At 36.4% G+C, this 17,286-nt stretch overlaps 1 protein-coding gene across 1 annotated transcript in view; it reads right to left on the bottom strand.

Moving 5' to 3' along the window:
- LOC135196938 (uncharacterized) overlaps positions 1 to 17,275 on the bottom strand; it is a 504,945-nt gene extending 487,670 nt beyond the window's left edge. The window contains 1 exon segment of the mRNA XM_064223780.1: positions 15,896 to 17,275. Coding sequence (XP_064079850.1) covers positions 15,896 to 16,458 — 563 coding nt within the window. The 5' untranslated portion in view covers positions 16,459 to 17,275.
- Between the last annotated feature and the right edge of the window lie 11 nt (positions 17,276 to 17,286).

Below are 17,286 nucleotides of genomic sequence, written 5' to 3'. Positions count from 1 at the left end.
TCTCGAAAAAACCTAGTTGAGGAAGATTGTCGTCTGCCTACTCATTACAAATATGTAAAAAATAAAGAAATGGGTCCTGTACTGACTGAATGAAAATCTCAAATATGATTCAAATAATCTGTAAGCTTCACTAATGAAATCCAAATCCATATATAAAAGCAACACCACGATTAGCATAAAACGACTGTGATTCATATAAGGTCAAGAATCTTACAGATTGCGAAGGTCATATGCTTTTTACTATGTAAACAAGACACTGTAATAATTCTTGAACTCGGCCCACTTTTCGAAACGGACACCAATTGTTCAGCAGTACCGGAAGGAGAAGTGAGGTTACCTAGCAATGAGGTCGCAAAAGGCGAGGCCAAGCATTACTCAGGTGTGCGTACTCAACCAGGCAGCAGGAAGTCAGGAGACGCGGCCATATTTGGCCACGATGGGGCGAAAGTGGTTCCTTCGGAAAAGTCGCCAAAGTCCACTGGCTGTTTCTGGACAGTCACTCCTTCCTCCGATTGTCAACTCAGGAAAGAGACTACGAGGGTGTTTCACCCAGAAAAAATCTAAAATAAATTGTGACAAAGAATGAAAAGAAAACAGAATCACTAAAAAGATGATCTGCATATTTGCAATTAACATATGAAAGAGAACAAAGCTAAAGTATTGCCAACAGAGACCAAGTTGAACAAGATCAATTTAAGACTGTTAAAAGCAGTTAGTCTTCATGATTCTTTTTAGGATCAACATTCTTAAATTCTAGCGACAGTTTTCTTATCAACAAAACATAAAAACATAACATTATAGTCATATATGTTTTATCAAAACAATTTTAATGACTAAGCATGTTTTTTTACTCAAAACCCTTTAAGGGCATATGATCGTGTTTTTTTTTTTTTTTTTACTGAACCATGCTAAACAGACATGTGTGTCTTTTTATCAAAACCTTTTAAGAGCACAGGAATGTCCCTAATCCATAAATTCTAAACTAATAGCACAATTTTATGCAGACGGCCACAGCGCACAATCGTGTGCTCTTAATTAGCAAATGCAAATAGATATTATTAAGAATACTTAATGGCTAAGAATATCTACCGATGGTACTTTAAATCTTTATAATTATTACATCTTAAGAAACTTATATCAATCGTACTAACACTTTTTTCTTAGGTTAATTTTGATTATTTTTTCACGCCATTGCTAGTCGCCTGCAATAAAATGCATAATTGTGCCATCTGTCAGTGTGACGTCGCTACAAAGTTTAAAAAAGATAAAAGCAAGTAATTTAGCTTATTAGAACAAGAAGCGATTTTATCTGGTATTTTGAAAATGAGTATAAACTCAATTCCCACTTATTTACATGATTAAGTTCCTATGACCATGTTAGCTTAAGTGATATTCTACACTACACTAAATTTCTTTGGTCCTTTATGATAAGGATTTCTTTTGTTTAACATTTTACAAATCCTGTTATACTGTAAGGATAATTTTAGTTCTATTTTATCTTTACTAATAATCCTTATCATTTAAGCCGGTTAACCTATAATTAACTCACATCCCCGTGCATTTGGTATCCAACCCCGTCCATTACGATGCTCCTGATTGGCTAGTGATGAACCAGTCACAGGGCTGGAAACTGACCAGTATCTTCCCAGCATTCAGAGGGTACACATCTCCACTCCGACCTCTCCTGACTAATATGTCTTTCGAAAGTAATAACTTCCATTACACCTCAGTTTTACCCAAAGAAAAGTACTGTTCCCCAATTTTATCACCAAACCCCGTCAAGCCAATGATTGAAGAATTACAATGATATATGAATTATGTACTTCAGCCAGGGAGGCACACATCCCCGCTCATTTTAAATATTCTTAATCTTATGCTTGTTATTTTCATACTGATAGCCCTACCTATAATTTTTTGGTAGTATTGTCATCCATAACATTTAAACTACGATATTGTATGAAACACAAGACGACAAATGATGAATGCACTGCAATGTCATGTAAGGAATGAAAGAATATATTTTATATTACAAATTTCATGTTTATTTCATTATACATATTTCAGCATTAAGTTTACTGAAGTACATAATTCATTTATCATTATAATCCTTCAATCAATGGCTTGACGAAGTTTAGTGATGACATTGGGAAACACTACATTTCTTTGGGTAAAACTGAGGTTTAATGAAAGTTGTAAGTTTCGAAAGACATATTAGTCAGGAGAGGTCGGAGCAGAGATGTGTACCCTCTGAATGCTGAAAAGATACTGGTCAGTTTGCAGCCCTGTGATTGGCTCATCACTAGCCAATCAGGAGCGTCGTAACGGACGGGGCTGGATACCAAATGCACAGGTGCTGTGAATTAATTATAGCATATTTCTATAAGATCTTGATTAATGTTTTGATCTCTACTCAAAGAATTATGAATTTATTTCATACAGAGAAAGCAACGATTACTGCGAAGATTAGTGAAGGATATCGAAAATCGTTCGGTATTCTTTTCCAATCCATGTAGCATTTCTTTCGGTAGGTTGTAGCACGAAGTTCTTAAGACTCGTGAAAAATATTTCAAAATCGCAATTTAACGCGTTTATCTAGAACAAAGTACCGATGATGTACTTTGATTTGTCATGAGTTAAATACCCAGGTTTATTTTTGTTGCAGACGATGCTTTCATGGACTTTTTTCAATTTTATTTCCATTTTGAAATTTAGAATCCATTCACATCAAAATTATTCTTGCACCGGATTTCGTTTCACTATATGTTCTACCATATTAGTTTGAATTTGCAGTCTCATAAGTTATGTGCTCACCCTTTAAAATTCTAAAGGAAGCAACAAGTTTACTGAAAAGAGGGCCATGAAGGAAATGTGTAAATCGAAGCACGGAGAGAATTCCAAAGCTTTTCATTTGGGGGAGGAGACATTTAACGAATCAAGGATTGTTAATATGGGAAGCAGTGGCCTGGACGGCTTTACGAAGCCACGTAAGATAGAGGTGAAGATTATTCTACTAATGTAGGACCGGTCACCTCATTGCAACTCTGTCAGAGAAGGCTGGGACAAAACAGCATTCACTTATTACACAAGCCCGAAGCAAGATCCGACACTCATCGAAGAATTGCAAACGAGATCCCTGACATAATAATGAGAGCCAACATACCTTCAAGAATAACATTCGAGATCCAACAAACAATCGAGGTTTTCAAACCAGATTCAAGACATTAAAACGAGATCCAACGAACATTCAAGAATCATTGCAGTCAAGATACGACTCACACTTGAGAAATTCCAAGACTATCCAAGGCATAATAAAATCCAACATTCACAGAAAAACTGTTTCGAAATCCAACATTCATTCCAGCATTGCAACCATAACTGAATTCTACACAAATGGCCCCTTATACACTATGTGAGTAGGGTAATACATTTTTGCAAGTAAGAAAGTCAAAGGCTTCAGTAGAATCTGGAAGACTTTTAGGGGTTTCATTTAAATGTTCTTAAATGCATCTAGTTTTTTCTTAAGATGCTACGATGAATATCTGAAAAATTAAATTTAATTATTCGCATCATCACTCTGGCACAAGCCAAAATCTATATCAACCCTGAGAACGTACAACTACTGCTACTGAAAATATCAATAATGAGAAAACAACAATGATCATAATGATTATAATGAATCAATCATTCGCTTCACATATATAACCAGGCCCGTTTTTAAAAATGCACCGACAATGTATCTTCAGCTTTCTCAAAAGTAACTGTATCAAATTCCGAGAAACACTGTAAATTAACTGGTAGATGAAGGCACATCTCCGCTGATAAACCCAAAACAAAGTCGATAAACCAAATATAAGAACTTGTCATTTGTTAGGTTAAAATTCGTTATTTTAAAACCGTCCTATTTCGAAGTGAGAGTTTTTTCACATTAAAGATTTTTCCAAAGTAAAATTTGTTTCATCTGAAATCCAAACCATGCGCGTGCGCGCGCGCTGAGAGAGAGAGAGAGAGAGAGAGAGAGAGAGAGAGAGAGAGAGAGAGAGAGAGAGAGAGAGAAGACTAGTCTGTGCTTATTACCTCTAAGCTTAAATAATACGAATATCAGTTTAGAATGTAATGAACATCCATCTATACAGCCAGACACAATAATATCTTCTTTTTCTTTTCTAAAATAAGCAACTATGAAATCTTGCCTACTTCCTTTTACAGGTAAGGTTGAACTTTCTACCGCTGCCAGGTACCAGCATTTTACCGTCGTTTTTACAGGGATTTAAGCACCAAAATCTCTCCCCTTCTTAAACTAGAAGGTATCTGTATTGTCGTACGCACATGCAAATTAGATCGGGGAAGAGGAGAAATAGAATGGCAATTAGTTTTCTCATATTCTCTGCATTTCTCCGTTCTGCTGTCCTCTTTCAGTTCAACCTGGATTACAGGTTGGAGGTAGACTGATTAGCCTGTCAGCTTCCTCTGCATAAATAACTTGTGGGATGAGTAAAGGTAACTATAATCAAAGTAATGTTGTACCAGAGATTCCACTGAGGAAAATGATAGACGGTGTCTTAAACCGAAGATCCCACAGCCTGCAAGAAAGGATGACCTACCATCACTTCTTGGAAATGAATCAATAATATTTCCAATACAACTAATCTAAATGCTCAAATTTTACCCACAATCTCGTAAATAAAAATCTCAACTAGTGGAAGATACATTGGTCAGAATCGTTTTAGATTTTAGTTTTGTAAGATTATGTGAAAACGCTTTTGAAAAGGTCTCGCTTAGCACAAAGTACAATTACACTTAAAACAGACCCTAATTACCAGTATTAGCTATGATAAGCAGACCAGATCATGAAATAAACCTAAGTCGTGTAACTCATAGAAGTTTCAAGGATGTGAAATTCTTTTCAATTAACACTCAAAAAATCTTCCTTTGGATTTGGTCGTGTAGTTAAATGCCTGAGGTCTCACAAAAATTACAGCAGAAAGTGATAAGCAACACTTTTAGTTAGACCAACTTGGAAAAATATTGAAACTCGAATGAAATGCCACTTTATTCCCCACACCTCCACTTCCAAATACAGCAACTAATACTCAGAATTTCTCGATACAAATTGATACTAACTAGTTTGGTGAATGAGATGGGAGACTTCCCCGGTGCGAAGAGAAAAACTAACATCCATTGCTACCATTTCCTTGTTAAGATTTGACCTTTTGCTCTTCCTCTTGTTACATCCACTTCCAGCGGTCTCCTCTTCTCAACACAAACCTTTCCACTGGTCTCAGAAGGCTTTTGTTCACTATTATCAGCAAACACTGCATCATATGGAATCATAAACCAATCCACTTTTCATTCACAACCGCTTCACCTATCCCAGAACTTTGTATCTATATCTTTTGCCCTTTCCCTAAATTTTCTTACCAAACCACAAAATTTCAAGCTTTACTAGGAACATAATATATCACTTTTTTTCTTATATATTTTAACAAAACTAGTCTCTCTCCTGTCTCAACATTATAAGTTTAATTTCCATTGAAAAAAAAATTCCAGTCTTACACATCACATTCTCAAAATCCTGTGTATCAAATTCTTATTAGTTATATCATAGTTTCATTTTTAATTTCCTTGAATGTCACATTACAGCTTTTTCCCTTTAGCCTCCGATTTCTCACACAACTTTCATATCGTTATGTACTTATAATATGCTAACACCCACTCCACTGGAATCTTTCCCTTATCTGTGCATACCTTATACATACTAGTCATTCACTCCATCACAAAGCACCTCACTGGTAGCCATCAGTTTTTGGTGCCTGCCCTTGCCTTACTTCCATGATTTCCTCAAATTCATTTACCCCTTCTACTCTTGTGTCATAAGAATCAGTCAACCATAGATTATTTGTATTGTGTTTGAAGCAAGAAATGTCAATTGCTCAGGCATATTGAAGCTATTTCGGCGCATAAGGTGTTCAGGGCCAAACCAGGCTCTTGGGAAAGGATGTCCACTCATCAACGAAAATCAGAGCGCCTGAAGTAATCTTTCTGGGTAAAAGATATTTAATGTAAAATGCTGATACAGTACTTGGTACACACACTGTATACTGGTACCGCTGAAAGGCAGAGAGAAATAAGTATGAACAGAGAAATAAAGTATTCACATACTAGTTACTTAATTCCGGATAAAATTTATGTTTTGTGTTTGATGTAACGAGGAATGGCAAAGATGCTGAACTGAAAAAACCCTCATTTTTTGTGCTCCACCTAAAATGACTTTATACGGGTATCCTGGCAAGAGAAATTAAAACAGGTACTTGAACAGCAAATGATTTATACTTAAAGGCGTATCCAACGAAGCCTCATTAAAAAAGCATAAACGGAAAGAAGTGTGTATTCCAAGGACTGGAGCGGTCCGATTAAAACCATTGATGAAAATAATAGGATAAACAGGCTTAGCGAAAACCGGGTCCCCAGTATTACAGAACGAGTCATCTACTTTCTCCCGAAATGAATTCACACGTTGTCGTCAATGTATGGAAATGAAACCGAGCAAAAAATATGAAACAAAAACCACGTTCGCCAACCACCAATCAACGGCAGCGTCGGCAACTCGGAAGACATCGGCACTCGGCGCTCGACGCTCGGTCAAACACTTTCACTCTCAGCGTCGTTCCCTAGGGCACAGGCGGAGTGCTGTTACATCTCATATGACATTCCTCGCGACGGTGAGAACAAGAACAAAAATCCTGAAGAAGGTGTTCGCTGTTAAAGCAGCAGCGCCAGCAACAAAAGGCGTTCGTCGCCCAAGCGGTACTGCGTAAGTATCTGCTATGTAGTTTCACAGGGTCTGCTTCAAACTAACATTTCCTAGCAGAGCTTTTTCAGTACTTTTTTTCTAACCAAGTATTTTAGGATTCACGCAATAAATAATCACCTCATAGTCATAAAATTCAGTGTTTAGTCGCAACAGAATACTTGTCCATAGGAGGGAAAACTTGAAACTGGGAACACCGACAAAGAATTTGCGACCACAGTGATCGTCAACAAGAAGGAAATCGATTCAGTCTTGCGCTAACCCACAATTATCTCCATTGGTTCATCAAGCTCATACAGTATCCGCGTTCAACTAGATCGTGTCTAGAACAACGTTAAAAAGAGAGAGAGAGAGAGAGAGAGAGAGAGAGAGAGAGAGAGAGAGAGAACTCTAATAACGGTCGTGCTTTTTTTTTTTTTTTTTTTTTTTTTTTTTTTTTTTTTTTTTTTTGTTTTTTTTTTTTTTTTTTTATTGCTGGCGATGATGAAACCTCGTGTTGTAATAAAGGAAAAATCATAACTACCGTATGAAGTTGCACTTGCACGGCCGTTCTTGCAATAAGTTCTGGCGGTAAATAGCACTTCTGACCTAGAGTTCTCTCTCTCTCTCTCTCTCTCTCTCTCTCTCTCTCTCTCTCTCTCTCTCTCTCTCTCTCCTTTTACTGTAAGTAATAATTACACAGCGGGCTTTTAATCATACTGCTCTAATACTGCTCGGGATGACATCAACAGAAAATCAGAAGGCTGAAGAGCAATATCCAGCCTGACTTGCGCTGCAAACTCTGTGATATATCCACACTGCAAGGCATAACACAGACGAGAGTAAAAACGGTATGTTGGGTACATCCTCTGACATTTATTGAACGATAAAGTGATAATGTCATCGGTAGAGAAAGGACTTCAGATTTTTTTTTCTGAAATGACATTTTTCAACAAAATCTGACCAAGTAGTGCTGAGTAAGTACGATTTAAAAGCTAAATATAAATAATGTATAGATAAACACTGTTGTTTAAAGTAGATTTTCATGTGTTCCGAATCCTACCATACCAAAATACAAGAAAAATAGACAGTGCAGATTTGAGCATATAATTCTTATGAACTCCAACCCGGTTACCAACCCTTCCATTAAAACACTGAAAAGGAAAGTTTATTATCACAGTTGGGCCACAATACTCTACCGGGCACCCCAATCAATTTTGAACTGACAAGTCTTTGTGCTTGACCTTTTGTAGGAGCGGGGCAGAACCAGCGATTCTATTGGTACAAAGGAAATCAGTTTTGGCAAATGATATGATACTTTCTTCAAGTTTTACTAATAAGCACAAGAATCTACACTAATCACCAGAACATGACTTGAATCCAATAAAACAACCGTGATATTAGACAAGGAGCTGATAATTTACAAGTTGATAGCATATATGTAAATTTATATAACACACAATATATATGGATATATATATATATAATATATATATATATATATATATATATATATATATATATATATACGTATATATATATATATATATATATATATATATATATATATATATATATATATACGTATATAATATTATATATATATATATATATATATATATATATATATATATATACACAAACACACACACAATTATATATTCATATATACATATATATATATATATATATATATATAGAGAGAGAGAGAGAGAGAGAGAGAGAGTTGGTCTGGCTGCAAGACTTTGAGCATCAAAGCATGTTAAGAATATGTCAAGTTGTGGATCTATTCCAACCTCAAGAGCGGAAAGGAAAGATGCTCCATTTCTTAAGCCATTCAAACATGGATGTAACTATTCTTAATAAGCAACCTTTTGATTCAATGGCCATAATTAACTGCCGCCTCTAAAATGTGGTGAATGTAATGTTTGTAAATTCACTCATAACATCATTGTTCAAGTACAAAACAGATATGACGCGACTCAAGTTTCTAGTCTGCAAGCAAGCAAATCACCCCGCGTTATGTCTCGAGGTATTATTATTATTATTATTATTATTATTATTATTATTATATTATTATTATTATTATTATTGAACAAACATTATCTTGGAATAAACTGAAAATACCTCTGACTTGCAAAGCAAATTTTCCCACAACAGTGGAAACAGAAAGAACATCACAAGTAAATAAGAATAAAGAAAAACGTGTAACTATGAACATAGCACTTGTAAGTCATAAAAACATGAACAGAGAACAGGGTTTGTTAGTTATTTTGCTATCTGCTTCAACAGATACCCATAAAAATGGGAGCAGCATTAAATCTCGCACTCAATATGACCGATTTTAAATGTTTTACTGAATGACCTCAAGAGGGTGTTCAAAGAATTGCGTTAAATACAAGAGGCTCAGGAATTACGTAAAATAAAACGGAAACATAAAGGAAACTAAACTGCCATAAGAGTTCTCATTCTTACGCCAGTTCCAACCCGGAAAAGCTGAGCACAGGGTTTGCACCTCATACCTCGTAAAAAAAATAATTAATTAAAAATTATAACATTAATTGAAAACAGCGAAGCGTTGGGTGCAAGCGGCAAAGCGTTCCGAGGAAATGGAAACCCGAAGGGCGAGCAAGTGCTTATACAGTGACCTAGACATATTTGCTACTGTTCACTCAATGAATTTCGCCGCGTCCTCAAGCCCTCTGATAATATCTCACTCTCATCTTATCTCATGACACCATTCATTACAGTTATCATGACATACTCGACTGCCACAAGGCAGGAAAGCCTGTCCCACTGCCACTACCTATTCCATTAGGCATCATAAGAGCCGTAACTATTATTAAACATATGTAATACAAATAATAACTATGTTTGCGGCATAACTTTAAAGGTACTGGTTGACCAACCCGGCGCTAACTGGGAAAATTCTGAATGACAACTGATAAACTATCTCTCTCTCTCTCTCTCTCTCTCTCTCTCGCCTCCTCTCCTCCTCCTCTCTCTCTCTCTTTTCTCCTTCCTTTCCTCCTCCCTCCTCCTCCTCCTCCTCCTCCTCCTCCTCCTCCCTCCTTCCTCCTCCTCCTCCTCCTCCCTAACACCCCCTCTCATCTCTCTTTTTCCCTCCCTCCAACTCTCCCTCACTCTTTCCCCCTTTCTCCTCCCTGAGACACTCTCTCTCTCTCTCTCTCTCTCTCTCTCTCTCTCTCTCTCTCTTATTTGAAAAGAGGGAATTGCAGATTCCGAGAAAGATGTTACTACAAACATCCCAAGGTATGTCACAACTATGAAATCTATAGTAAATGTGCATACCTAGATGGCTATGAGGATGAATGCAGAGATCTACATCCAAAAATATGCAAAAACCTAAAAGAAGGAAAAAGATGTAAGTTCAACAAAAAAATGTCAAATGTAAATATATGCACCCTGTAGCCATGAATCAAAATCAATTAAATAATCAATTAAATAATAAAATCCAAAATAGAAAAGAAACAAATAAAGAGAGGAACAAAGAACATGAGGCGAAGGAAAAAAGCAAGCCATCACCACGGGATGGAGTGTCAGCAAAGAATTTCAAAGCATCAGCTCCAAGATACAGCTCAAGAGATAAATACTGTATATACCATGCTAGGGGATGGTGCAGATACAGAGAAAATTGCAGATTCAGACGCAAAATGAATAATTATGATGAAAGGAGATCAAATATTTTGGAAAAGTTGGATTTTTTAATGTCAGAATTTCTGGAAATGAAGAGAAGGACAACATACCAGAACAGGAAAGAGACATGGGAAAATCCTTATTATTACCCATATTAAATGAAGGAGATAACACGCAAACCATCATAGTGATGAATGCGCAGGGTTTAGTTACAAGTAACTCAAAAAGAATAATAGAGTTCTTAGAAGAACTAACCCAAATCGAAAAGAAAAGAGATATAATGAATATAAGTGAAACCTGGTATTCCCAAGAGACTGGGAATGATGATCAAATAAAAGGGTTCCTAACTTATAGATCAGATAGAAAACATAGGAATCAAGGGGGAACCGCGATATATGGGAAAGACATAAAACAAGGAAAAATATATGAGAAATATAGTAACTCAGAATGTGAACTAATAGCGGTAGAATTTGAATCTGAAAAATTAATGAACATAGCAATATACAGACCCCCTAACACTAAAGAGTTTGACACAATAATAGAAAAATTGGATGATATATGTAGAAATCACAAGGACTGGACTATTCTCCTATCCGGAGAAACTTTTCTTTCGTAGACTGGAAAGAACAAACAGGAGATTGTAGTTGTATTTATACATATAAAAAAGAGAGTAATATTAGTGCAGAAGATAAGAGGCAATTCGAAAAGCTATTAGATATGCTACTAGAATACAACATTCAACAAATAAATCACCAGCCAACAAAAAAGGAAAATACTTTAGACCTAGTATTTGTGAACGAGGTGAATTATGTTAAAGAAATAATAGTTTATAATGCGAGTATTTCAGACCATAATGTCATAGAATTAACAGTCCATTCCAAAGCAAGTGAAAATAGAGATAAGCAAGAGAAGAAAAAGTGGGAAGGATATGGAAAATACAATTTCTACAGTAAAAATATAAAATGGTTAGAAATAAATGAAGAATTAAACAAAGATTGGGATAACATTTTCGTAAGTGATGATATACAGGTAAATACGGAGATATTATATAAAATATTAAGAGAAAATAGTGGATAAATATATACCGAAGAAGAAAAGTAAACATCAGTCATGCATACCAAGAGACAGAAGGATCTTGTTCCAGAAAATCAGAAAGTGGAAAAAAGGTCTTGCAAAAGAAAAAACTAATGGAAAGTGATGGAACTAAAAAGTAAGATAGAAAATGCAGAACAAAAGCTCATACAATCAAAAGAAAATGGAAAACGGGACTTGGAAGAAAAAAACCCTAGTAAATATCAAACAAAACCCCAAACTATTGTACTCATATGCAAAAAAGATAAATAAAAGAAGAATAGAAATAGGCCCTCTAAGAATTGAAGGGAGATTAACGAAGGAAAAAAAGGAAATATGCAACATATTGGCAGAAAGATATAAGAGAGAATTCACCCCTAGAATTGATAATGAAGGTAATGATACAGAAATAAGGGATGAAAATAGTGAATATTTATCAGACATAGATATTAATGAAGCTGATATTGTGCAGGCTATTAATGAAATTAAAAATGGAGCTGCAGCTGGGCCTGATGGTGTCCTGCTATTTTGTTAAAGAAAGTAGTTCATTCTATCGCAAAGCCATTTGCAATATTATTAAGACAATGTATAGATACAGGCAAGATTTATGATGAGCAAAAATTAGCATATATTACCTCAACTATCAAAAGTGGATCAAGACTAGAGGCAAGTAATTATAGGCCTGTGAGTCTAACATCACATATTATGAAAGTGTATGAAAGGGTAATGAAGAAAAATATTATGAAACATTTAATAAAAAACAATTTGTTTAATATAGGACAACATGGTTTTGTACCCGGAAAAAATACACATACCCAACTGTTAGTCCACAGTGAGAACATATACAAAAATATGAACAGTGGAAATGAAACAGATGTGGTTTATCTAGACTTTGCAAAAGCTTTTGACAAGGTAGACCATAATATATTAGCGAAGAAAATTAGAAAACATAATATAGTGGATAAAGTAGGAAGATGGTTAAAAGAATTTTTACACAACAGAAACAGATAGTTATTGCAAATGATGAGAAATCGGATGAAGATAAGGTAATATCCGGTGTGCCGTAAGGTACGGTGTTAGCTGCATTACTGTTTGTTATTATGATTGCAGACATAGACAGTAATGTTAAGGACTCGGTAGTAAGTAGTTTCGCCGATGACACAAGAATAAGTAGAAGAATTACTTGTGATGAAGATAGGAATGCGCTACAAAGAGACCTTAACAAAGTATATGATTGGGCAAAGGTAAATAGGGTGGTATTTAACTCTGATAAATTTGAGTCAATAAATTATGGAGATAGAGAAGAAAAGCTATATGCATACAGGGGACCTAATAATGAGACAATCACAAATAAGGAAGCAGTTAAAGACCTTGGTGTGATGTTGAATAGGAACATGTTATGCAATGATCGAATAGCACTTCTATTGACAAAATGTAAAGCAAAAATGGGAATGTTGTTACGGCACTTTAAAACAAGAAAAGCTGAACACATGATTATGCTTTATAAAACATATGTTCGTAGTTCACTTGAATATTGCAATATGATATGGTACCCACAGTATCAAAAGGATATTGCACAAATAGAGAGTGTACAAAGGTCCTTTACAGCTAGAATAGAAGTTAAGGATCTTGACTACTGGGAAAGACTACAATTTTTAAAATTATATAGTCTAGAAAGGAGAAGAGAACGCTACATGATAATTAAGGCATGGAAACAGATAGAAGGAATTGCCGAAAACTTCATGGAGCTAAAAATATCGGAAAAAGCAAGCAGAGGTAGATTAATAGTGCCCAAAACTATACCAGGAATAATAAGAAAAGCACACAGGACATTAATCCACTACGCACCAGCATCGACAATGCAGTCTCTATGTATTCAGTGCGTTGCCAGCTCATCTGAGGAATATATCAGGAGTGAGCGTAGATGCGTTTAAGAATAAGCTCGACAAATATCTAAGCTGCCTCCCAGACCATCCAAGATTGGAAGATGCAAAATATACCGGAAGATGCACTAGCAACTCTCTGGTAGACATTAGAGGTGCCTCACACTAAGGGACCTGGGGCAACCCGAACAAGATGTAAGATCTATAAGATCTCTCTCTCTCTCTCTCTCTCTCTCTCTCTCTCTCTCTCTCTCTCTCTCTTCTGTTATGATAGCTGCTTCAGTTACACTGCCTATTGTTTTTGTATTTTATATTTCACCCCATGCTGGCTCCCATTCCTATCAGGGCTGGACTTGGACTAAAGGGCATCAAGAGTATCACTATTCTTCCCAGCGACCTCTAAAACTTTGGACTGGACACTAATATCTGTCATTATTTACATTTTATTTTTCACCTCTTCTCACCAACCCTCTCCTCCTATCAGGGCTGAACTTAGCCTTAAAGGGCATTGGTAGTGTCACTATTCACCTCAGCAACCTAAAAAACTATGGATTAGACACTGATATTTATCGTTTTCAATTATTTTTATGTCACCCCTTCCCAACCACAACCTCTTTGGTTCCAGTGACGTCTTAACCACACAGTATTCTTTTGCAGAAAGTAAGACATATGTATACCGAAATGAGGTATGATAAACATGTAGAGTTTACTTAGTTACTAAATTTGCAGACAGAACCAGCCCTGTTTCAGGGAAGCCCTTCCCACCCCAACCCCCTTTGGTACCCTTTGGTGCTAGTGATGTCTTACCCCCACAGTAAGTGATAAAAGATAAAAATTCAAAATTTTAGGAAGACTGAAGGCATATGTGTCTAAAACAGTTAAAACCTAGCAAAGAAATTCGGGAAAACTATGAGCTATAGCAGATAGATATGAATTACTAATTTTACAGTTGCCTGATTTAACTAAAGAAAATAAGTAATAGATGCCCGCCTCTCAGCCGGTCAAAGTATTCGCCAGGAAATACCAGCGGCTGAGAAATCACACAAAGAAGAATACGTAAAATTATATGATTTGTTGAGCACTTACCTTCATAATATGAACGTCAATCTCATCAAGTAACCTGACCAAACAACTGAGCACTTACCTGAAAGGGAATAGAGACACAAACTTATTAAAGAAATTCTTGTGATAAAAATCCAAAAGCTAAACCAAATCAAATTAACTAAAAGGATTTAACACTGGCCTACAAAATTTGGGGGATAAATCTTGATTGCCTACTATACTGGGTAAAGAATTCCCATGACAGAGACACATAGGTAGCCAAACAAAATAATTATTTGTTTGTACATCAATACACATCCCCATATATATTCAGCAAATATCAAAATGAGGTTAAGAGAAAAAACCCTGCCCAGGTGCTTTTCTATTTTTACAACTAACACATTTAATAATTCCTTTAAATGGGTGTACACATTATGTATCAGAAAATGTTGTGGAATAATTCTTTTTCTGCAGATATATATATATAATATATATATATATATTATATTATATATATATAGATGTTATATATATTTATCACTCATTTTCCCTCGTATTGCGTCTTCGAAGCATGACTTGTAAGTCTGTTCTTGATGGAGTCTCTACAAGTTCGAATCTTACGACGGAGAGTGGCAGCTTTTCGTGCAATTACAGCTCGCATACTGATTTCGTTTGGTCATGATAAGCGTAGCAAAAAGAAAAAAAATTAGTACAAAGAGGTCACGAAATCTAGAGGTTATTGTAGCCATGAAAACGCACACACACACACACACACACATAACCAACCAATTCAGCTCCCGGGCTGCAATACACTAAAAAGCTGTCACTTTCCATCATAAGATTCGAACTTGCAGAGACTCCAGCAAGAAAGCACTAGCAAGTCATGCTTCAAAGACGGAATACAAGGGGAAATTAATGATATATATATATATATATATATATATATATATATCTATATATATATATATATATATATATATATATATATATATATATATATATATGTGTGTGTATATGTATATATATTCCACCAGCATATTCGCTCCTCATACAACGTTGACGTAACACTCACCCCAGAGAAATTCACTACAATTATCTCCGTGATCTATCTCCTAAAACCAGACCATGACTGTTTAGATTCAGATCCCTTTAAACATGGAGAAACGTTGTGAACTTCGCTCAGTATTTTTAAAGTGCTCCCATGTACTGGCTTACAGGGTGTACATAACAAGTGAAACATTTTGAAATTACAAGAATTGATATATTTCTAATTAGTGTACTAGGAGGCACACCAACAATGATCAAAACAACACGTTTTTGCCATTGCACAATCTCCGTTTACGTTTTCCTGACTCAACACTCAGGAATATTTGCCCCAAAATAATGTGTGATTTTATGCAATAAATGGGCGACATACCGGCTGCCCTAATTTTCCACAAAAAGACTCAAACCTCACCTGTAAAGATTGCAGCAAAGAGATACCAGCTGTATGACAGAGTACATTTGCTGGTGTGGTTCATGATGAACGTTGCTTTCAGTTGGGTCTTGATTTAACTGCTGTAGTAGATACTGCTGTTGGTTTTCTTCCTTATTCGTCTCCTGCTGCTGCTGGTCTCGATCTTTTTGCTGATGTTGCTTCTGACAAACTTTCTGTCCTTTCTTTTCTTTTCGATGCTTCTTATTTGCTTTAGATTTTAGTTCATGACGTTGGTGCTGATGCTCTTCATTGTGCTGTTGTTGCTGCTCGTGGGCGAAAAGCTCCTGTCGATTTTCGCATCCATGTTCTTTGCCATTTTGTTCACCATGTTGTTGATGGTCAAGGTCATGCTCTCCGTCTTCTTGTTCATGCTGTTCATTCTGATCCCCTAGTTCATAATGCAGTGGTTGTTTCTCTTCGAGTTGTAGATGTTTATGTTCCAGTTCAGTCTGTTCTTGCTTTGATCGTGCCCTTTGGCCTTGATCATCTTTTGGACGACACTTTTTCCGATGCTTTTCCGGTTGCTGAACTTGTGTAGACATGATAAGTCAACTTTGCTAGCCGGGCAATGATCACGTCCATTTGTTAGGCCACGCCCACCATACGCCTCTCCTGAGGACATTCAACATCACAGCGATCCTCGAAGGCCTTAGAAAGGAATAAGGTATATCGTAGGAGTCACATCATGGGCGAGTGTGCAATGAATGAGGAGGGGGAGAGGGAGATTGGGATAGCAGAGAGCAAGGGAGTGTTCTCCGCTAAAGGAGAAAAAGTGTTATGGCAAAAGGAGAAATGGCGACTGTGTGGCGAAGGAAAAATGGATAATGAAAAGGAGGGGAAAGCGAGAGAGTGTATCCTACGGTCAGGAAGGAAGCAACGAAGATCCAGAGATCGTGTGAGTGATAGGGAGGGAGAGAGAGTGAGAGCCAGGTCAACAAATGTAGAAGGAAAAGGTTAATAAAGGACAGGAAAGAAAGAGGGAGAAAACATCAAGAAGAGGAAATTAACAGGGAGAGAGACTGCACACATGCTTGGTGTTAGAGTCCCATTCGTATAAGCGGGACGCCCTTTAATGGCTGGGCAATTGGGTCACCCTTTCTGGGTACAGAATCTAGGAGGGCAGTCTGGCGCTTTCTTATCCTTTATGGGCGTACGAACAAATAGCCATAGCCACGGAGGTGGCGATGGTGATAGCCGTTTATAAACTTGAACAAAACAAAAAATCTTTCAACATTCACATACAACTTTTAAACGTTAATGAGAGATTTTTGCACTGCTTCCCTTTTCATTCTGTAACATTATTTTATAAAATGTTTCCAGCACTTCAAATTCATTCACCTTTAGTTATTATCTCGAATGTGGTTATCTGC

This window comes from Macrobrachium nipponense, chromosome 18 (assembly GCF_015104395.2).
Source record: "Macrobrachium nipponense isolate FS-2020 chromosome 18, ASM1510439v2, whole genome shotgun sequence".
NCBI lineage: Eukaryota > Metazoa > Arthropoda > Malacostraca > Decapoda > Palaemonidae > Macrobrachium > Macrobrachium nipponense.
This window is presented reverse-complemented; position numbering and strand designations above follow the sequence as displayed.